The sequence below is a fragment of the Castor canadensis genome, chromosome X (genome assembly GCF_047511655.1).
Source record: "Castor canadensis chromosome X, mCasCan1.hap1v2, whole genome shotgun sequence".
NCBI classification, from domain to species: Eukaryota; Metazoa; Chordata; class Mammalia; order Rodentia; family Castoridae; genus Castor; species Castor canadensis.
Window position 1 is genome coordinate 1,660,030 of NC_133405.1, and position 20,450 is coordinate 1,680,479.

Consider the following 20,450-nt stretch of genomic DNA (forward strand, 5'->3'; position numbering starts at 1 on the left):
CATTAAGTCTCAGATGCCAAGATCCAGACAGTGAGTTGGTGACGGATAAGATGCCAAGAAGAGCGTGAGTGGGAAGTGCAGGGGCGCATTCCCAGAAGCCAAGTTCTGCTGAGAAGGTCAGGTCACAAGGGCACAGTCTCATCTCTGGTAGCCACATTGAGCAGCTCTGGGAGGGAAGGCCAAACTTGGTCACATGGCAGTCCTGCCCAGGTACACCAGTGAGCAGGGAAAGGTTGGAGGCCTTTTTGGGGGGCAGTGGGAGTGGGAGCAAGGCAGGAGGCTAGAGATGCTGGCTCCCCCATTCCTCTTGGGGCCTCTCTAGCGGAGGGCTTGGCACACCAAACTTTTGTAATCAGCTCCCTGACCTTCAGGAAGGTAACATTCAGAGCCTATGTGGATCCCAGTGAAGGTCAAGGCCAACTTCCTGTCTACCTGCTGGGGGCTCCCTTTGGCTCTGGAGCCAGCCATTGTTGCTCTGATGGCGTGTTCACAGGATCTGGGCCAGCATGGGCCCAGAGCCTAGACTCCCTTGGCTGACTGTGGTATTGGTGGCGCCAGGAGGGCTGGCAGCACATAGTTATGGATGCCCTGGAGCAGTGACTTCACATGGCCATTGGGCCAGGTGGTGGAGCCAGAACCAAAAAGAGCCAGTAGGTGGCTGATAGCTGTTGCCTGCCTCTGCCATGCATAAGCTGCTGGAGTGATCATTTTGTCATTTGTTCCTTAGCAGCCAAAGGGAGCAGCTACTGATCCCATTTCACCACTGGTCTATTTCTGGAATCCAGAAACCTCTTCTGCTGAGTTACTGTGGTACAGTCCTCCAGTATTCTCAGCTTCAATTCTCCTGTTGTACCCGGTCCCCATTCCTGGGAGTCACCCATCCCAGTGCACTTCCCATGGACTGTGGGTGGGAGGCAGGCTCCCCCTTAGGCTGGAGGACATCCCCTGGCAGGTTAGTGAATTGAGCCAGATCACAGGTAAACCTCAAACTTCTATCCCTCCCAGTGCCTTGAGATAGACCCCAGGCAGGGAGGGACTAAGTCTGGTTGGCCCAAGTGTCAGGTGGTCCTAGTGATTCCCTCACTGATAACCCAGAATAGGTACCTTAAGGGTGGCACAGTGACACTGCTGGGTTGAGATTTGCACCTCACCCCTTTGGACCCCACGGCCCTCACTACCACACCAGCTGTGACAGTAAAGAGCACCATTCAAATGGTTGGGGCCCAGCATGTGTCAAGCCTGGAAACTGGGCTGATAGAGGGCTAAGGTGAGCTGGAATGTGGAGCCTGAATGAGCATGTGCAGGAATGTCTGCCTGGTGTCCTACTGGCCCTGGGTACTCATGGTAGGGAGCAGTGGGTGGCTGGGGGTCTGTTTTCTAAATCTCCCATGCTAAAGCTGACAATATGAACAACAGCAAGCTGGGAAGCAGCATGGGGTGGAATCTGAAGGGAGGGGGGTGTGGGCCCTGGCCAACTGTATACCGTGGGTATCTGGTACATGTGCTATCTTCAACTGCATCAGAAAGATGGCCTCACTGCTCAGCAAGCAAGGCACATATGCCCAGACTCCACACACAAGAGCCATCAGGAAGAAGCTGACTGTAATCCTTGGTACTGACTGCTCGATTTGGGGGAAATTAGGAAAGGCCTCTGCCTTCCTCCCGGCTCACCAGCCCAAGGGAGGCCTGGAAGGTCCAGGGTCATGCTGGCCCTGGGAAGACAGGCCAGATAGAAACCTGGCCCTACCTCAGAGACAGGGTGGGAGAGAACAAGGCAGTGCTCTTTGCTGAAGAGGTTATGTGGGGAAAAGGGGGGGGGGGCACTGAGCCCAAACTATGCAGGCAACCAGGATAGAGACACAGAGGTGAACCCAGGACACTGGGGAAGGCTGGCTGGGGGAAAGTAGAGAGTTCTCTATTTGGTACCTTCACTGTCTAGGAGGACACGGACAGCAGGGTCCCTAGCTCTCCCTGTGTGGGGAAAGCATGGCAGTATAACCCAGGAGCCCTGTGTTTGGAATGTAGTCATGGCAAATAGTGACTGTTTATTGAAAGAAACAGGAGGGCTAGGGGAGCTGCCCTTAGGCCTGGATGTGGCTTTTTGCACTGAAGGCCAGGTAGTAGATCACCAGACCGATCGCTGCAGCCAGTACCTCAGTGGAGACCCATGGTCCATTCCAGGTGCCCTGAAAGAAAGGAGACCAATGGCTGGCAGAGTGGCTCAAGTGGTAGAATGCTTGCCTAGCAAGCGTGAGGCCCTGAGTTCCAAAAAAAAAAAAAAAAAAAAAAAGAAGAGATCGAAAGGCAGCTTAGGGGAGTGACAGGGACAGCCAGCCCTGGTCACCTATCCTCAAGGATACAAAGCCACACTGGCCAGTGACAGCAAGCAGGTAGACCTGGGGCTGCAGAGCATGAGAACTTCCTCTCAGCCCCAACCCCCACAAAAGATGAGGCGTGTCATGTGCTCAGTGTTCCCCAGACAAGGCTACTCACCCTATGGTCCACGCTGACTGTGAACAGGGGTGGGATGATGGAAGCATCCTCATTATTTCTCTGAGCCTGCAAGGGACATGCTAGGGTCAAGAGATGCTGGGTAGACCCCAGGGGGGGCGGAGACGGGTAGGAAAGGTGGGAGCGCTGGCCCAAGTCACAAGAAGAACAAAGGAGGAAAAACAGGCAAGAGACAGATAAGGAAGGGAGCACTGAAAGGCACCCACTTCACCCATCCTTGCTCCACATAAGCAAGGCCACTAGTGGGCTAAAGCTTCAGAAGGGGATCGCAGGGTGAGCAGGGTAGAGCAGGGTGGGCCCTACCTTCTTGGGACCTCAGACAATACTCACTTTCCTTAGGAGGCTGTAGGACTCTTCATCGAAGAATCTGACCTCATAGGTACCTGCATGGGCGCTCTTGTGGTCCAGACTCCAGGACACCTGGTTGGCGTGTTTGGCAGGGGGTAGGCAGAGTGGACACATGAAAGGCCACCCTGCCAGTGCTAGCACAACACTGTGAACAGCCCCGTTAGTCCTGGAGCCCCATCCCTGCTTCAGGTCATAATCATGAGCGAGGAGCTTTCCCCAATAACTCTGGACTTTGCATCCCTTACCTGGTAACGGCCCACATCTTGGCCTCGGGTGACGGGGAATTGTTTTCCGCTAACATCAGCATAAAGAGCCATGTTCTGGGTGGGAGGACAAGGGGACAGTCACGTTCTCCCCTCTCTGGGCATGCTATGGGCCCAGTTGGGGACTGTTTGTTTGGCAGGGGCCACTACAGAAGAACCACAGAAGTAGGCTGGTCACAACTCAGAGCCATACTAGGAATCCAACATCCATTCATGAAGTCACTGTCTTTCTCCATTCTATCTCCTTGGAGGGATAGGGCCAGACCCCACCCCCCACCCTTCCCTCCCTCAGCCTGGCCAGGTCTAACTTGACCCACAGCAAGTCTGCTAATTGGAACAGTTTGGGATGATGGAAATGTCCTTATTATTTCATAGAGCTTGCAAGGGAGGTGCTAAGGTCAAGGGGTGCCCAAAGATGTCCGAGAAGTGTATAACCCTAGGAACGTTTCAAAAGGTCCTTCTTTGGACTTTTTGGGAACGCAGATCAGTAGCCGAGGTCAGGGCTCCTCAATCATGAACCTACAAAATACCCACACATACACTCTGGCAAAGTGCAATGAGATAAGGAATGGAAGAGCCCCCGTTTTTTTTCATGTTTCAGACATTCATTCAGGAACCAATGGGGTGTCTAACCAATGGTATTACACGTAGGCAAAGCGTATCAAGCAGGTCAGGAAATGCTTGCTGGAATCTGGCTTTGCTGTGCCCTGATCTCTCCTACATCCTGTGAACTGGAATCCTTATTCTCCCTGTTGCTAAGGTCCTCTGGTTAGGCTGTCAACTGCCAGTGCTCCCACTCTTGTACCCTCCTGGATGAACCCCCATTGCCTCACCTGGACCCTGTTCTTGCATGTCAGGGAGATCTCCACGATGAAGACTGTCTCAGTGGAAATGACAGCGTCCGATGTGGTATAGTAGGAAGGAGTGATCTGGGGCTCCAGGCAGGCCTCTGCTGCAGGGAGGAGGCAAGGCTGACTTGCATGTGCCAGGCTGAGGGCAGGAGGGTCTCCTCTGACTCTGCCTGTCAGATCCAGTCAGCTGAGGATACACAAGTCTTGCTCTGGCCAGGTGGGGTCTGGGAGAACAATCCCAGCACTCAGTCAGTACTAGAAACAGAGTATGCCAGCCATGAAGACAGGCCAGGAAGGGGAAGGGAAGGCTTTGCAGAGGTGGACCTTGATTCATAGCAAGGGAAGAGGAAGTATGTGTCTGGGGAGCGTGGAGAGTTAGATTCACTGTACCAGTCAGATCTATGGCTGAACCTAGGGAGGCCACACAACATGCCTGGAGCACCTCAGAAGCCCAGGGGGCCACGCACTGCGCTAACGCTCACTGAAGGCATCCTCAGCAGAAATACCAAGTATGGTGCTGGCAGCAAACAGAGGCTTTCAAGATGAGAGAAAGGGTCTCTGCACCCAGCCAGTTATCTGAAAGCCAAGACCAGTCCCAGTGTTCCTGATGGGAATAAACAGAAGAGCCTCTGGATTCAGACATACAACTTGTCTCTAGTCAGCCCTGAACAAGGACCTAACCAGAGTCATCTCCATACCGCAGGCTATAGGAAAAGAAGGGTAGTGGGTAAGTCAGAGTGTGAAGTTCACAGAGGGAAACTTCTCCATCAATTGCTCTCCAAATGTAATGTCTTGGCAGAATGACTGTTTAAGCTGAGGAAGTTGGAGAAGGCTTTGAGTCTGGACAGCAGGAGGAAGGTGCCTAGGAACAGTAGTGAGGTGTCGTTATTGGGCCAGATCCTGCAGGCTGTGTGCCCTGCTAGGTTGGGTCTTTTTCCTATGGACACTGGAGCCCCTGACAAGTTTTACAGTCAGGTTTGTCTTTTTAAGACATCCCTGGCCTTAAGTACTCAGTTACCCAGACATGTAAAAAGCAGCTCCTGCTGGGTGCCAGTGGCTCAAGCCTCTAATCCTAGCTTACTTAGGAGGCAGAGATCAGGAGGATCGTGGTTCCAAGCCAGTCTGGGCAAATAGTTTGTGAGACCCTATCTTGAAAAAAATCCATCACAAAAAAGAACTGGTGGAGTGGCTCAAGGCATAGGCCCTGGGTTCAAACCCCAGTACCGCAAAAAAAACAAACAACTCAAAAAACAAAAAAACAAAACACAGCTTTCTGCTCAGTCCAGGCCACCAGACCTGATGAGCCTATTTTAACAACCTCCTAAACTCCTGGACTCCAGGATGAGCTCAACCCCGACACCAGGTGTTAAGACGACACGAATATAAATCAATGGGATCGTGGCTCAGTTCTGCTGCAAACCTTGGGACGGACACACAAGGGCCTCTGTGAAAGTCACCAGTCTTTGGCCTGGCACTTAAGGCCTCTATTTACTTCTTCTGCTCCCTATCTAACTTGCCCCACGCTCTTGGCTCTCTATCCCTCTGCCTCAACCATCATTGCTCCCTCTCACTTTTAGCTCTCACTTTCTTGGGGAAGCCTGGCCTGCACCGCACTGGCTCCTCCAGGCCAGCTCTATTTCTCACAGCGATTGCTCAGCGCTGTACGGCTTTGCTCCCGTCCTACTACCCTGAGACAGGGAGCAGGGGCAGGGACGTATCAAGCTGGTGGCGGGGAGCACAGTGCAAGTTTTGGGACTCTGCCATGAGCATGAGAGAAAGGTCTGGCTGTTTCTTCTCAGCAGCTTAGCTGCTGGGTAAACGTGAGTGGTGCTTTGGTTGCCGCGCCCCGTAGCGACAGGCCTACGAAGGGCCAGACCCCCGCCACGCCCGCACCCCTCCTCCCCCCAGCACCACCTGCCACGGGACAGAGGCTCGCCAGAAACAAGCTCCGACCAGGCCGCTACCTGAGCAGCAAGAGAGGCCGGACAGCAGGAGTAGCGCCAGGGCGCCGAGAGATGCCATCGCCGCCATCGCCTGTTCTCTGCCGAGAGGAAAAGAGCAAGTTGCCCTGACCACGCGGAGCAGACGAGGAAGCCCGACTCGTAAGCGGCCGCGGCAGCCAATCGTGTGCCAGCGGGCAGGGCTGGGCCTATGACGTCGCTGGCGGCACTGACGTGTCCCCTCCCCGAGCCATGGGTGCAGCAGACCGCGCTCCCCCAACAAGATGGCGGAGGCGGCACTCCAAGCACCGGAAGGAGGTGTGGGAACCGGCACAGCCGAGCGCGTGCGCAGTGCTGAACTCTCGCCTTCGCCTGGACTTCTCGCCCTCTGAACTCTCGCGAGAATAGTATCTTAACGTTGGACCTGCGGCGGCTGTCACTTTCTGTCATGGCGCTGAAGGTGGCGACCTCCGTTGGCGGTGCTGCGAAGGCAGCGCTCAGGCCAGCTCTGTTCTGCCGTTCTTGGGAGGTGAGTGGGGAGCGGGCCGCTGAACAGCCGCAGCGCTCACTGGGGGACTTCGCACCCTATTTGGTCCGGGACCGGGACGGCCGCTCTTTGAGCAGCCTGCAGTTCGATTGGCTACAGACCCCAGAAGGGGCGGGGAGAGGGCTGCATGCTGGTGTTCATTGGCCACCTCCACTGTCAGTGAGGGGTTGGTGAAGATCGCCCTGGTATGGCTCCTCCAGGGCTCTGTATCTGGTGGCTGGGGCTCTGAACCGGCCGGGAGGGTGGGCCGCGGCGGCGGAGTGTCACCTCCCTAATGTCCTTGTGGGAACCCTCATTAGGCGGTCACACGTCCCGGCCCGCCTTGCTGGTATTGCCTTGGGTATCCCGTTCTCGGACTCAGTTCCTCCTCCGCTTTCCCTCTCATGGACCGCTTTTGTCACCTGTCAGGGTGGAGATGTAGAGTCGGACTTTTCCAGTCACCCCTGATCCCGTCCACATTCCTAAGGCCTCAGATGACCCCCTTCCTAAGCGTTTGTAATAACGAGAGGGAGCCAGAGTTTCTGAGACTGGTTGCGGCTAGAGGCTGCGCGGGCTTTGCTTCCTCAGTTCTGCTTTTGGGGTCTTGGTTATTCAGGTCTGATTCTTCTCTCCTTGAACACATTTAAGATGATTATAGCTTAGGTCCTGGTTAGTACTACTTAGCAGCAGCTAGCCAACACTGGTTCTGAGGGGTAAGAGATATGATTCCCCAGGCCTCGCTTCCCCACTGACCACTGCATGGCCTTAGGCCAGTCCCCTCTTCTCTCTGGGTTCCAGTTTCTTCTATGTCCAGTGAGAGGAGGAGGGGACCTCATGTTCTCAGAGTATCCTGCCAAATCTGATCTTCCAAAACTCCATGAATTCCGGATACTTGTCACATTTCTGTCCTCTGAGGAAGCCTGCATATACGCTATTAAATTCTCTTTAAAACGTCAGCTTCTTCCACACTGCTGGTGAAAGGACAGCAGTGTATAGAAGATTTCCAGAGGCCTTGGAGGCTCCAGCAGGTTGGTTTTTTTTTTTTTCCTATATTGGAGTTTGAACTCAGGGCCTCATGCTTACTGGGCAGGTGCTCTACCACTTGAGCCACTCCACCAACCTGCAGGTTCTTAAATGAAGACATCTGTCTCCTCCCTGACCCGCTTTGTGGGTTGGGAATAGGGAGCAGTGAATGGTTGGTAGCCAGGCAGGGCTTTGCCCTGACACTGGTTGTCCTGGGTATGGAAATTATTTTTTTTGATGGGATTGGAGTTTGAACTCAGAGCTTCATGTTTACACAGCAAGCACTCTTCTGCTTGAGCCACACTTCCAGTCCATTTTTGTTTTGATTATTTTGGAGATGGGGGGCGGGTCTCATGAATTAATGGCCTGGGCTGGCCTTGAACCACGATCTTCCCAATCTCAGCCTTTCAAGTAGTTAGGATTACAGGTGTGAGCCACTGGTGCCTGGCTTGGGTATGGGGACTCTTATAGAGGGTTCCACTGGTTGAGAATTCCTGGGAAAGCATGCAGCCACTCTTGGTCCTTGGTCCAAGAGAAATACACCAAAGAGAGAAAGAAGCCTTAGTAAGACATGGAGTGTGGGAGCCCATCAGCAGGAGTACATACCACACCTAATGCCTGTCTTTCTGTGGAACTATAACAGGACAATGGATGAGCAGGTAGCTGGGGCATATCCAGGCCTACCATATACTGGGCTCCTTTCATTGTAGCTTTTCAGGGGAACCTGGGTGTGAAGTGAAGCGTTTGGAATCCTCTGAAGGAAAATGCCGGCATCTGTACTGAGCAAGGTCAGGGAAGTCTCTGTCTGGAGAGTTCTTTGGGACTTTGGGACTTTGGCTGAAACCCAATGGAACATCTGGCAGAGGAAGCAGGTGCGGGAGAGGTTCAGTCCCAGTGGTAATGTTGCCATCTGTGGACAGGGGTTCACAAACTTCAAGCCAGGCCTGGAGTAGGCCCTTGGGAGGCTGGCTCATCACCACAGCTGAAGCCCAGAAGCTGCAGGGGTCAACCCTGCATCCCCCAAGGACACCAGCTTTGAACTCAGACCTGATGGGGTGGTAGGGTGAAGGGGTCTTAGCACAGATCCATCTGCCCTGCTGGAGCCTGTGAACAGTGCACATACTTCCTTTCTCTAAGCTTTCCAGTAGTCACATGGAGTTGGTGCCTCTGTTCCATGGATTTCTGATGGAACAGAACAGTACTAACAGATGGTGGATTTGGACTGAGATCTCCCTGGTCTCCACCTGTTTCTTCATTTTCTGATGTGCTTGTGCACTCAGGAAATGTTCCTTGTGCCTGTCTGGGATAGGCTGTGTGCTGGGTCTTGATGGTACTGGGGTTTGAATTCAGGGCCTCACACGTACTAGGTAGGTACTTTCCCACCTGAGCCACACCCCAGAAAGCTACTTTTTTTTGGGGGGGGACACTGGGGTTTGAACTCAGGGCCTCATGCTTGCTAGGTATGCGCTCTACCATTTGAGCCAGTCCACCAGCCCTTTTTTGTGTTGGGTTTTTTTTTTTTTTTTTTTTGAGATAGAGTCTCATGAACTGCTTGCCTGGGGCTGGCTTCCAACTGCCATCCTTCTGATTTCTGCCTCCTGGGTACCTAGGATTACAGGGTGAGCCACCGGTGCCTGGCTGCTACTTTTTTTTTTTTTTTAGTAGTACTGGGGTTTGAACTCAGGGTTTTTGCACTTGGTAGATAGGCTGTCTTACTACTTGAGCCATGCCTCCAGCTCTTGTACTGGGTGTTAGAGTGACAGTGAAGGACCAGACAGACATGGCCTCTGCTCTCAGGGGGCTTGGAAGGGAACAGAGCAGCAATAATAATGTAGGGCAGCATCTCCTAGCTGGTGGTGGAAGGGAGTGGGTAGAGCCTTAGGAGCCCAGCTTGGCAGCCTTAGGGCATCACAGAAGGCTCCCAGGAGGAAGGGCCAAATCTACCACCACCTTTTAAAAGCTTATATCAAGAGTCTACAAATAAGATGAATCTAGATATTGACAAGTGCTAGAAGAAAACACAAAAGTCCCAAGTGTACCTTGTGTCACAGAGTTCGGTGAGGTGCCCTTGGGGTTCTAGTGGTCATCCCTAGTAACCCTTGGCATGGGCCAGTGAGTGACATGCCTGCATTGCCAGTGCTTGGGCAAGTGGGCCACTTATAAGTCAGGGCCAGGTGGACCCAGACAGGGAGCAGCCAGACTCTGGCCTGTGCCTTCTGCTCTTCTAGCAGGAAGATACGGCTCTGTAGAAAATGGCCAAAGTGCTTCTGTCATTGGCTAGAACACTGTGCTGCTGCCTAGTGGGTGAGTGGCAGGGTATCTTCAAGAGATAAGGAGGATCTTGGCTCTGCCATTGCCTTCTGGGGTGTCTTACTAAGTGGGGCACAACAGGGATGGAGGAAAGCTTTCCTGCAGTGCCTGGGGCATTGGCGTCTGTCTCCAGGACAGTATGTCACTTCTTAGCACCTAGCCTCTTCGACCCTGGCAGTTTTTACTCTGAGGCTGTCAGATGTGGCACTGGCATGGTCAAACCCAGCTGTTTCCTAGTCAGGAGGTTGGGGACATTTATCATCCATCCAGGCCACAAAGCAGCTTGTCGTCTTTGATGAAAGCCTTCCCAGAGATTGTTGTCTGTCATCACTCTCCCTACACATTTCCTTTTGATTTCTGTTCAGGGTAGCCAGATGCCATCTTCTCCTTACCTCCCCCTCCTGCTTTTACTGCAGTGATCATGTGCTGGGTTTGTAAGGAGAACTGAGAGAAGACATGATAAAATTATTGTTGTCATGGTTTGTTGCGACGATTTCTCTTTTGCACTATGTTTAGTTTGCCAACTTTTCCTTCTTATGGATATCAGTGAATAGCACTAATTGGCAAAAAAAAAATCAGAATTCAAAACAAAAGGGGGATGGCAAAAAGATTTTAATAAACTGACCCAAGAGCCGCAAGGAGAATAAAGTGTTGGAACAACTTTCTTTGGTGTTCCAGTGGGCCAGTTGTTAGAAATGGAGGCTTTGGAGGCATCTGTCTTGGGCACATGGTGTGCTGTTCACTGGTCAGGACTGCATGGGCGGAGTCCTGTCTGGGCACAGTGGGGACAGTTCCTCCTCCCTATTAAGAGCTAGACCAGCCTTTGTCAACCTGACTTTTGTGTGTTTTTGGTAGGACTGACGTTTAAACTCAGGGTTTTGCGCTTGCAAAGCAGACACTCTACCTCTTGAGCCACACCTCCAGTCCATTTTGCTCTGGATTTTTTGGAGATGGAGTCTCATGAACTGTTTGCCTAGGCTGGCCTCCAAATATGATCCTCCCGACCTCAGCCTCCCAAGTAGTTAAGATTGCAGGCATGAGCTACTGATGCCTGGTTTGGGTTGGATAACCAATGTTGGCATTTGGGTTCTCTTTGGCAGGTTCTGGGTGCCCATGAGGCTCCCCACAGGAGCATCTCCTCAGTAAGTACCTGGCTTGGGGTGTGTGTCCCTGTGTGTGTGTGACTGTATGTGTCAATGCACATGTAAGTGTATGAGCACATAAGTGTATATGTATATGTGTATGCATGAGAGTGTGTGTGCACGCACTGTGTGTATACATATGTGTGTGTGCACATGTGCCTATTGCCTCTTTGCTCCCTGGCCCTCGTGTCCTTCCCTCCGAGGCATGGTCTCCAGAGGTCACTCACACCTCGCCCTTCCCTGAGTTGTGCTAGACAGCGTCCCCAGGGAAAAGGCCTTGGTTCCCTGGTCACAGCCTTGTTCCTCCAACCTTGGCTGATCCATGTCTTCTTCTTTTCTGTCTTCCTTCTAGCAACAAACAATTGTGAGTATTCTTCTCCTCTGTGCTAGATTTGAGGGGCTCTTAATTGCTTTGGGGCTAACCCAAGTCCAGGTAGGCTTGGGGGATGCTGCTGACCAGGGAGCCCCTGAAGAACATTTTCTGGGATGGGGGGTGCCCCAAGATGGCACCTCAAGATTGGCTAGCCTGTGGGGTCAGTGCTGGCGGGAAGAAGGGCTCTAGCTCAAGCCCCTGAATGTGAGCCAAGGAGCATGTGGATTACTCAAAATCCACCTTCGCTCTCTTCTTCCTTGCAGCCTCCATCAGCTAAGTATGGTGGGCGGCACACGGTGACTATGATCCCAGGGGATGGCATTGGGCCGGAGCTCATGTTGCATGTTAAGTCCGTGTTCAGGTATGGAGACCCTGGGCCTTGTCCTTCAGGGAGGGTTGTGCCCTGTGTCCAGCCAGGGGCCCCTGGGAACTCTGCCAAGAGGACAAGTGAGCCCAGATGCCCACCAGTAACAGTGCATTGTAGAGTTCAAGTACGACCTTATCAGTTGTTGTGGGTGGACTCAGCCCCTCTCAACCAGAGCCAGATTAGGGTGGACAGCATCAGGGAAGAGGCCTTTGCATGCTGTGGCCGAGGTAGGCTTCCTGGAAGAGGCACAGGAGGCCCCAGGCCAGCCTCCCTGACTTGGCTCTGCTCCAGGCATGCGTGCGTGCCAGTGGACTTTGAGGAGGTGCACGTGAGTTCCAGGGCCGATGAGGAAGACATCCGCAATGCCATCATGGCCATTCGTCGGAACCGCGTGGCCTTGAAGGGTAAGCTCGGGGCCAGGTGCTAGGCATGGTTCCTTTTACCTCTCCTGGGCCCCTGTGGCTCTGAGTTTAGGGTTTTTCTGGATAGAGAGGGTTCTTGGAGTCTGGGTGGAAGTTTCTGTGGGCCTGTTGACCCTGATTCTGAAGACTCAGTGGCAATATGCGTGTGAGCCTGTCCACCAACAGGCCCGCTCCCACCCCTCCTCCTGAGGCAGCCCTCTGCTGAGAGTCTTTCCTCACAACCAAAGGTCAGAAATGCAGTTCTGACCCTCTGCCTGCTGCCTTGGCTCTAGTTAGCATAGCTGTTGATGTTTCAAGCAAGGATTGTTGTAGCCCCTCCTGGATTGGGTCCAGGTCCTTACACAACAGCAATCATTCTGCAAACTTCTGCCCATCAGCTGCTCTGTGTGAAGAATGTGTAAGCCAGGATGAACCCACATGCAGTCCCAGGTGCTGGCAGTCCAGTGGGCCTAATGCCAACCATAGGGTGCCCTAGGTACTCTGGGAAAAGTCAGTCTGGGCAGTAGACAGCTTGGAGGGGCAGGCAGTCCTGGTGGGCTGCTAAGAAAGGCCTTTCTATTTGGTACCTTCTGCTGTCTTTTCCCCTGGCTTCACTGGGCCTCTGCTTCCCTTCCTCTGGGTGCTTGGGCTACAGGGCAGGGCCCTGCCAAGCTATGGTCTAGTTGTGGCCTGTTCCAGGCTGCCGCTGTCTGGCCCTGAGCTGGGGCTTGCATAGTGCCTTGATTTGGGGCCTGGAAGTAACTCCAGCCAAGGTCACCTTGTTGGCGCCAGCCTGGCCAGCCAACTTGTTCATAAACAGAAGTGATCACTTTCTTTCAAGCCAGAGAGAGCCTGGGAGTGACAGGGCCTCCTGGCTAGCTGCCAATCATATTTATTCATTCATTTGTTCATTCATTCATTTAGTAAATATTTATTGAGTGCCTTCTATGTGCCAGGTGCTCTTCTAGGTCCTTGGAACTCCTCACTGAATAACACACACACATACACACACACCTTTGCCCTCATGGGGCTTCCATTGCAAGACATTGTCTACTTTCCATGAAGTATTTTTTCCAGAAAGCTTCTCTCTGCAATTAGAGCAGCCTTCAGTGCACATCCCCTGGGCTAGGCGGGGAGATATGGCAGCACAGTGCAGCCTGGGGGCCCCCACTCCAGCCTGCCTATCTTGTTTTTGTTCTGTAGGCAACATCGAAACAAACCATAATCTTCCACCATCTCACAAATCTCGAAACAACATCCTTCGGTGAGAGCCAAATACACAGGGTGGAGGCTTGGTAAAGGCCACAGTGGGCTGCTAACAGAGTCCTAACCCTGGCCAGCTGCCATTCAAGCCTAGCCTACTCTTTCTGTCCCCCTCCTAGCACCAGCCTGGACCTCTATGCCAATGTCATTCACTGTAAGAGCCTTCCAGGTGTGGTGACCCGGCACAAGGACATAGATATCCTCATTGTGCGAGAAAACACAGAGGGCGAGTACAGCAGCCTGGAGCATGAGGTAGGCAAAGCTATGTGACCTTCTTGGGTTATGGAGGGCTAGGGATGAGCCTACCCAGGGCCAGTGTCGAAGGGAACCAGGAAAAGAGAGCCCCTCCAAGGGCAGGAGCCATGCAAGGAAAAAGCCAGAAGTACTCAGTGATAGGACTGTATCCCATAGTGCGCTTCCTTCTCCCTCGGTCCCTTCTCAGAGTGTGGCAGGAGTGGTGGAGAGCCTGAAGATCATCACCAAGGCCAAGTCCCTGCGCATTGCCGAATACGCCTTCAAGCTGGCCCACGAGACTGGGCGTAAGAAAGTGACTGCTGTGCACAAGGCCAACATCATGTATGTCCTCCACATCCTCTTGCCTACTCTGTGAGCAGCCCTGAAGCAGCCAGAAGGACCTGCTCAGGTCTGCTCTCAGGGACTTGGGGTCTAGGATACTGGCTGCCCACCGAGGGACCACACCCAGGGGTGTGCCCTGTTGTCCCCGAGGGCTTCCACGGCCCTTTGCATACCTTGTCCCTCCAGCTGACTACGGTGATGGGCCAAACTGGTGTCCTGTGTCTCCCTATCCCACCTCTGCTTAGGAAACTGGGTGATGGGCTTTTCCTCCAGTGCTGCAGGGAGGTGGCAGCTCGCTACCCCCAGATCACCTTTGAGAACATGATTGTGGACAACACCACCATGCAGGTAATCAGCCCACCTGGCTCCATAGCCTGCTACCCTGGGAGCCCCTGGCTCCTCACGCTCAGCCTTCTCCTTGCCCTGCAGCTGGTATCCTGGCCCCAGCAGTTTGATGTCATGGTGATGCCCAATCTCTACGGTAACATTGTCAACAACGTCTGCGCAGGGCTGGTCGGAGGCCCAGGCCTCGTGGCTGGGGCCAACTATGGCCATGTATACGCAGTGTTTGAGACGGTGAGTGCCAAGATGCAGCCATGCTATCTTTGTTTCGTAGCAGCCTTGTTGGGCTATAATTCACATCCCGCACGGTGCTGTGTAGCCATCAGCACTGTTTAAGTTCCAATATTTTTGATACCCTGAAAGGAAGTCCCATACCCATGAGCATCCCCGTTCCCTCTCCCCAGCCCCTGGCATACCTCATCTGCTCCCTGTCTGGGGGTATGCCTCCACTGGACATGTCAGGTGAGTGGAGTCACGCTCTTACGTTTTCCACCTATTCTCCTTTCTCTTCCAGGCTACAAGGAACACAGGCAAGAGTATTGCCAACAAGAATATTGCTAACCCCACGGCCACACTGCTGGCAAGCTGCATGATGCTGGACCACCTAAAGTAAGTGGCTTCTTGATGCCCGGCTCTGAGCCCCCGGCCAGCCCTCTGGGCCCTGAGGACCAAAGGCTGGCTTTTCCCTCCTCTAGGCTCCATTCCTATGCCACCTCTATCCGCAAAGCTGTCTTGGCATCCATGGACAACGAAAACGTGAGGCTCCTCTTGTCCCCTCTCAGTGTCCCCTCCTTTACCCATGTTGAGCTGGTGTGACCAGCCTGAGGGGCTGGAAACAGCCACTGACACTGACTGCGGCCCCCAAAGGGAGGGTGGTATCAGACAGGGTAGGGCATCTGGGCCTTAGTTGGTATCACTGCCATCCTGTTGATAGTTCCAGGCCCTGCCAAGCTATGAGAGACAGTGGGCAGCCCTGGGCCACCGATTGGGTGGAGGCAGATGTTGGTGAGCCTGGTGTACCCAAGCGTCCTGTCTCCTACAGATGCACACCCCAGACATCGGGGGCCAGGGCACCACATCCCAGGCCATCCAGGACATCATCCGCCACATCCGCATCATCAATGGCCAGGCCGTAGAGGCTTGAGCTCTTCCTGGAACCATCTCAGCCCGTTCCTGGACCCTTATCACTCTAGCCAGCTTGGTGGGCAGACTGTAGAATAAAACAGCTTCTTCCTCAGACCTTGGCATGTGCTTTCCTCACTCTGGGACACTGGTGTTTCAGTTCACACTTTATTAAGAAAGAAACACTTTCCCACCCAGAGGACCCTCTAGGTCCTCAGACACACTCTAAGACATGGGCTTGACCTCAGCATCTCTGCCCTGCATGGGGAGTGAGAAAGCCGGCACCCAGCAGGGTGGGTGAGGGCAGCTCCTGCTTTCCTTCAAGGCACTGAGAACTATGGCAAAACTGGCCTGGCCCACAGCCACAGCAGGACTAGGGGTTGAGCCAGGGATGCTGGAGGCAGTCAGCAGCACTGGCCCGCTTCTCAGGGATGTACTCCATCATGGGCAGCAGGAAGGCGCTGAACTGTGTGGCCTGCTCCAAGGGCCACTCGTACTTCTCCATCAGCACCTCGTACAGGCCCCAGTGCTTGAGGTTGTGGATGTGCCGCAGCTCTCCTGGGTGAGGAGGAAGCACCAGTCTGTTCTTAGCTGATTAGCACTGGGGCTCTGCCAAGAAGACCTCTGGCTTCTTGGACCCAGTGTTCCCTCCCTGTCAGACCCAAGGCCCCTTCTCTCCCTTCCTCTAGGCCATGTGACCTGAGCCCACTTAGTCCTCACCTCTCCGGTTGAAGAACTCCCGGGAATAACGGCCTGAGAGGGCAAAGGCTGGGGGGATGTCTCCCAGAAGCTCCACGATGTGAGCGATATGGTCTGTAAACAGGGAGGAGGTAGGTGGGTGAGTGGGCTGGAGGGCCCAAGACCAAATCCAGGGCCTGCCTCCCCTACCCTCATCACGACTGTAGTCTTCTCCAGAGTGAGGCTCAAACAGGTAATCACCAGTGGCCAGCTCGAAGGCCTGGAAGGAAGGAGAAGTGAAGCTGTCAGCAGGCAGGCCAGCCCAAAATGCCCAAGGTGCAGGGGAAACTAGGTGGGCCTACCATGCATGCTGTACTCCAGATGTCTGCTGGGGGACCATACTCTGCGCCAATCAGCACCTCCACGGCCCGGTACTGCCGAGTCTGAATGTCCTCAGTGAAGTGCTTGTGCTGGAGGCAAAAGGAACCCTGGGAACAGAGGCCAGGCCAGGCTAGCCAGCCCCTATAGCCCCACTGCCTCTGGTTCATGCACCCAAGAGATCCATGGGGCTCACTCTGATCCTTAGGGTTCCTAAACCCAGATGTACCAAGAAGGACTGGCCAGGTGATCCGAGGCTGAGGCTGGCTTCTTTCCAGTGGCCCCATACCCCTTACCCTGAGTCCAGCCCTGTTGACTGGGTAAGACGCTGCTGCCTCATGACAGCAGCAAGAAAGAACTGCCATGTGAGCCCCAGGCCACACAATCGACCCTGTTCTCCACAGGCCCAGGCAGGGCTCCCCACAAGCAGCCTGCCCACCCAAGGTGCTCATACCACCCAGCAGGCATTGCCTAGGTCTGCGATCTTGATCTTGATCTTGTCTGCATTTTGGGGCTCCAGGGGGTTCACCAGGAGATTTGAAGCACCAAATGGTCCTGGGGAAAGAAGAGAAGGGAGAGAGAATAAACCGCCCTAGCTCTTCCTGGCCCTGCTATCCACTGCCCACTGTTCCCCACACTTACTGCTGGGTGATAGGAGACCTCCAGTCTCACGCTGATTAGAGGAGCCTGAGAGGATGGAGCAGGAGGCCGTCGAAAACAGGGAGCCCGAGAAGCCTGAGGTCTGTGAGCTGGGGCTGAGACTGCGGTCGCCCCCAGGGGCAGGGGAGGAGGAGGCTGGGGAGAGGCCGGCCCTGGTGCCCCCAGGGTGGCAGCCTGAAGATGAGGTAGAGCCGCTGCCCCCCTCTAATCTTGAGCCGGGGTCTGGGGAGATGGGGCAGAGGTGTGCATGAGCAGAGGCCTGCAGCCCACATGTGTGCTCTGCAGCCCAGTGCCCCCTCTGGCCCCTCACCCTCGGCCTGGGCTGTGGCCTCCATGGCCTCCAGCCTCTGCAGGTCCCGCAGCCGCTCCTCCAGCAGCCGCTTCTGCTGTTTTCGTTTGCGCCTCATCTTCTTCCTCTTGTTTTTGGACAGCTTACCAGTCTGCCGCCAGAGTCAGGGTCACCCCCCAGGTTCCCTGCCTGGTCCTGGACCCCGGGGCTTCCATGTATGTTGGAATATGGTGCTGCCATACCTCTTGATTCCAGCCTCTCACCCACCTCCCTGCCTCCCATCCTGTTCTGCTCCCAAAGCTGAAGGTTGGAGAGGACCTGGTTAGTCTGCCCCAGTTTCCTGTCCCCTCCCAGCCCCAGTTCAGCCTGAAGTAGATGTTAGGGGAAGACACAGTGCCCTTCCACGGAGGCCGTGGTGGGCCCAGTGGTCTCCAAGGGCAGATTGAGGCATATGACCCACCCTGGGTCATCTAGCCTTTTAAAAGTGCCACTGCAAGAATTCAGGGAGTGGGGCTGGAACAAGTGTGACTAAGGAGGCAAGCTCTGAGGAGATGGCCTCCAGCTGGCTCAGACAGGGAGAGGAGACAGGGAAAAGGGGTGCCACAACTTACCAAGATCTCCTGTGGGGCAGTGCTGACTGGGGGTACAGGCAGGGGTGGAGGAGAAAAAGGAATGGAGATTCAGGAAGAGATTGAAGCACAGAGGCTCAGACCCAACCCTGCACAAGCTTTTGGCACCTGTAGAGCGGGACGGGGGCAGGGCCCCTGACTGCTGCCATTCTGTGGCCTCAGCAGCTAGGCGCCTGATGTAGGCGTCACCAACACACAGTAGAATGTTCTCGGGCTTGATGTCTGTGTGGATGATCTTGCACTTGGTATGGAGATAGTCCAGGCCATGCAGCACCTGGGGAAAGCCACAACTGAGCTCCCACAGCCACACCCAGGCTAAGCTGAGCCGCTTGGGGTGAAAGGGGGCTGTAGTACCTACCTGCCTCACGATGCTCTTTACACAGGGCACAGGCAGACCCTGGTAGTTGGACTTGATTATCCACTTGAGGAGCTGGTGGCCCAGGACCTCGAGCACCATGCACACATCTGGGGCCTGGAGTGAAGGGTGGCCAGCAGGCACATAGCTGGGGCACTGGCCCTGCCACCCTCAGCTGCAGAGGGGCAACAAGGCTCCAGCAGTGCATAGGTAGAGGAGTCAGGACTTGCCCTGAGCCATCTTGGTGGCCACCACTGTCCCAGTGTTATTATTTATAGTGTCCCTGTCACCATTAGAGGTGTGCCAGTTGGAATGGTACATTTTGTGGTCATCCTAGAGACAGGACACTGGAGGCACATAGAGTCCTCACACACCAGCCCAAGTCCTATGCCCAGTTACGTTAAAGGGCCTCAGAAGCGGCCCCTGCCATTTGGGGATAACTCAGCAACATCCACAGATAATCACTGCCATCTGGCTACCTACACATCCCAACCCAAATGCCAAAAAGGGCCGGGTTATTTTGTACACTGTCCCGCGTGAGGGATAGACTCCCATCGGCTTGCAGAACAGCAAACTGAGGCCCTAGTACCTAGGAAGGCATAGCTGGCCCCTGTGCCGCCACACTGCTCTGCTCATCCTGCAAAGGATACGGACTCCATTAACCCCTGAGATCCTGAAGTCGTCAATAAGCTGAACAATGGTCTCTCTTTTGGGATCACTAGGGTCGCTGTCCCGGACCTGAAACAAAAGCCAAGGGGCTGCAGATAGCTCCAACCTGCTCCTTACCAGCTGCTCCCCACGGCGTCCCCCGAAGCACCTCTAATCCCACTGTCCTGCTCCAGCTGGGTCCTGCTTGAAGAAGAAACCACAGCCCCTCTCCCCTCCCTCTGCCTGCTCCTTCAGGTCCTCCCTCTCCATGCATGGCGGAGGCGGAGCCAGCCCCTGTGGGAGCCCTGGCCTGCTCTGTCCGCAGAGCCCCAGCAGGCTCAGCACCCACATTGCAAGGCCACAGGCAGTTCCTGGGAGCCTGGAGCAGTAGGGGAGGTGCCTCACACATTTCAGGAGCTTGATCTCATCCACAGCTGTCTCCGTGTAATGTCCTGCGCTCTTCACCACTTTCAGGGCAACAAAGCGCTTGCGCCTGCAACACAGAGCCCCTCATTTACTGCCAGTCCTGGCCAGACTCACGTGGCGGGAGATCCCAGCCAGTGATGAGCCCTGGGGAAGTGTGGGGGCCACTCACTGGATATCCCAGCAGAGCCAGACAGTGGAGAAATGGCCCCAGCCCAGCTTCCGCACCACGTGGTACCGTCCATTGAACAGGTCACCAATCTTCACAGGGTAATAACCGCCTGCCAAAGGGGGCCGATAGATCATAGTGGGGACATCTCCCTCCCCTGTCCCTCAGGACAGCTCAGTCCAGCTGGTCATCTGGGCCTGGCCTCTGGGCACCCTCCTTCCAGACTGCCCATAGCCCCTGCAGTGGCAGTCTGACCGCAGGCACCCTAGACCAGGCCTCACCCTTGCAGTAGTCCTTGGGGTCTTCCTGTTCCTCGTCATCAGAGCCCAAGAGCCCCTGCAGCATCCGAGGTGCTGGTGGGGCTGGTGCTAATTCAGAGCCTGAGGACCCAGGCCCGCAGGAGGCCTGTGAGCTGTGAGTGGGGAAGGAGGGCAGGCAGTGAGCGCATGAAGTACCAGGGACCCCAGGCACCCAGGCCAAGCCATACCTGCTGCTGCTGCTGCCACCACTGTCCCCACCGCCACCACCGCCTGTGCTGGTGCTCATCCCGGCCTCACGGCCCACAACTCTGGCGCCCCTGGCAGCTGCTCCTGTGGGGCCCAGCAGTGGCCCGTGCATTTATAGCCTCTGCCGCTGATCTCACCCGCCTTTATAAATAGCCTCCCAGCTGCTCAGCTGTGGGCAAGGTATGCGGTGCGGGGAGGGGGCGGCGCAGCGAAGGCGGCCCTGGAGAGTCCAGCCCCCTGGCAGAGCCCCCCTGCTTCGCCCACACCCCATGGCAGAGGGGGCCACCAAGCCAGGGACTGAGTCCACATACTCCAGCACAAGCTGAGGGAGCCACCTACACGAGAAGGAAGTAATCC

The 20,450-nt window shown here is 54.9% G+C and overlaps 3 protein-coding genes across 8 annotated transcripts; 1 reads left to right on the plus strand and 2 right to left on the minus strand.

Moving 5' to 3' along the window:
• Positions 1-2,013: 2,013 nt before the first annotated feature.
• Positions 2,014-6,191, minus strand: Ssr4 (signal sequence receptor subunit 4). 2 transcript variants are annotated; one of them, XM_020181761.2, is made up of 6 exons: positions 5,938-6,191; positions 3,956-4,074; positions 3,105-3,179; positions 2,842-2,931; positions 2,494-2,559; positions 2,014-2,186 (listed from the first exon to the last, which is right to left on the minus strand). In XM_020181761.2, the coding sequence occupies exons 1-6, from the start codon at positions 6,002-6,004 to the stop codon at positions 2,082-2,084; spliced, it is 522 nt and encodes a 173-aa protein (XP_020037350.1). In that variant the 5' UTR covers positions 6,005-6,191; the 3' UTR covers positions 2,014-2,081. The 2 variants fall into 2 exon arrangements, with proteins under 2 accessions (XP_020037350.1, XP_020037348.1); XM_020181759.2 differs by having other exon boundaries at positions 3,956-4,071; positions 5,938-6,156.
• A 94-nt stretch (positions 6,192-6,285) lies between these two features.
• Positions 6,286-15,475, plus strand: Idh3g (isocitrate dehydrogenase (NAD(+)) 3 non-catalytic subunit gamma). 3 transcript variants are annotated; one of them, XM_074062767.1, is made up of 13 exons: positions 6,286-6,442; positions 10,873-10,914; positions 11,267-11,278; positions 11,551-11,648; positions 11,946-12,058; positions 13,259-13,319; positions 13,438-13,570; positions 13,761-13,894; positions 14,140-14,242; positions 14,324-14,470; positions 14,751-14,845; positions 14,932-14,992; positions 15,279-15,475. In XM_074062767.1, the coding sequence occupies exons 1-13, from the start codon at positions 6,362-6,364 to the stop codon at positions 15,378-15,380; spliced, it is 1,182 nt and encodes a 393-aa protein (XP_073918868.1). In that variant the 5' UTR covers positions 6,286-6,361; the 3' UTR covers positions 15,381-15,475. The 3 variants fall into 3 exon arrangements, with proteins under 3 accessions (XP_073918868.1, XP_073918869.1, XP_073918870.1); XM_074062769.1 differs by lacking the exon at positions 11,267-11,278 and adding an exon at positions 7,238-7,467 and having other exon boundaries at positions 6,319-6,442; XM_074062768.1 differs by lacking the exon at positions 11,267-11,278.
• A 37-nt stretch (positions 15,476-15,512) lies between these two features.
• On the minus strand, positions 15,513-20,305 carry Srpk3 (SRSF protein kinase 3). Of its 3 annotated transcripts, XM_020182737.2 has the most exons (15): positions 20,075-20,305; positions 19,869-19,999; positions 19,591-19,699; positions 19,401-19,488; positions 18,998-19,085; positions 18,351-18,457; positions 18,101-18,266; positions 17,975-18,000; positions 17,385-17,514; positions 17,057-17,296; positions 16,869-16,969; positions 16,399-16,506; positions 16,247-16,316; positions 16,079-16,171; positions 15,513-15,916 (listed from the first exon to the last, which is right to left on the minus strand). In XM_020182737.2, exons 1-15 carry the CDS (start codon positions 20,203-20,205, stop codon positions 15,732-15,734), a joined length of 1,773 nt encoding a protein of 590 aa, XP_020038326.2. In that variant the 5' UTR covers positions 20,206-20,305; the 3' UTR covers positions 15,513-15,731. The 3 variants fall into 3 exon arrangements, with proteins under 3 accessions (XP_020038326.2, XP_073918867.1, XP_073918866.1); XM_074062766.1 differs by having other exon boundaries at positions 16,079-16,316; positions 17,385-17,490; XM_074062765.1 differs by having other exon boundaries at positions 16,079-16,316.
• Positions 20,306-20,450: the final 145 nt, after the last annotated feature.

Bases quoted from the DNA above. Each gene is read 5' to 3' on its own strand.
- Ssr4 (XM_020181761.2), bottom strand. From the start codon at position 6,004: ATGGCGGCGATGGCATCTCTCGGCGCCCTGGCGCTACTCCTGCTGTCC. The intron at 4,075-5,937 runs GTAGCGGCCTGG...TCCTCCCTGCAG, and splicing joins CGGCCTCTCTTGCTGCTCAG to CAGAGGCCTGCCTGGAGCCC. The intron at 2,187-2,493 runs GTGAGTAGCCTT...CCTTTCTTTCAG, and splicing joins CAGTCAGCGTGGACCATAGG to GGCACCTGGAATGGACCATG.
- Idh3g (XM_074062767.1), top strand. From the start codon at position 6,362: ATGGCGCTGAAGGTGGCGACCTCCGTTGGCGGTGCTGCGAAGGCAGCG. The intron at 13,895-14,139 runs GTATGTCCTCCA...ACCTCTGCTTAG, and splicing joins GTGCACAAGGCCAACATCAT to GAAACTGGGTGATGGGCTTT. The intron at 14,993-15,278 runs GTGAGGCTCCTC...TGTCTCCTACAG, and splicing joins CATCCATGGACAACGAAAAC to ATGCACACCCCAGACATCGG.
- Srpk3 (XM_074062765.1), bottom strand. From the start codon at position 20,205: ATGCACGGGCCACTGCTGGGCCCCACAGGAGCAGCTGCCAGGGGCGCC. The intron at 20,000-20,074 runs GTATGGCTTGGC...CCCCACTCACAG, and splicing joins GGTGGCAGCAGCAGCAGCAG to CTCACAGGCCTCCTGCGGGC. The intron at 18,267-18,350 runs GTAGGTACTACA...GGCTTTCCCCAG, and splicing joins TAAAGAGCATCGTGAGGCAG to GTGCTGCATGGCCTGGACTA.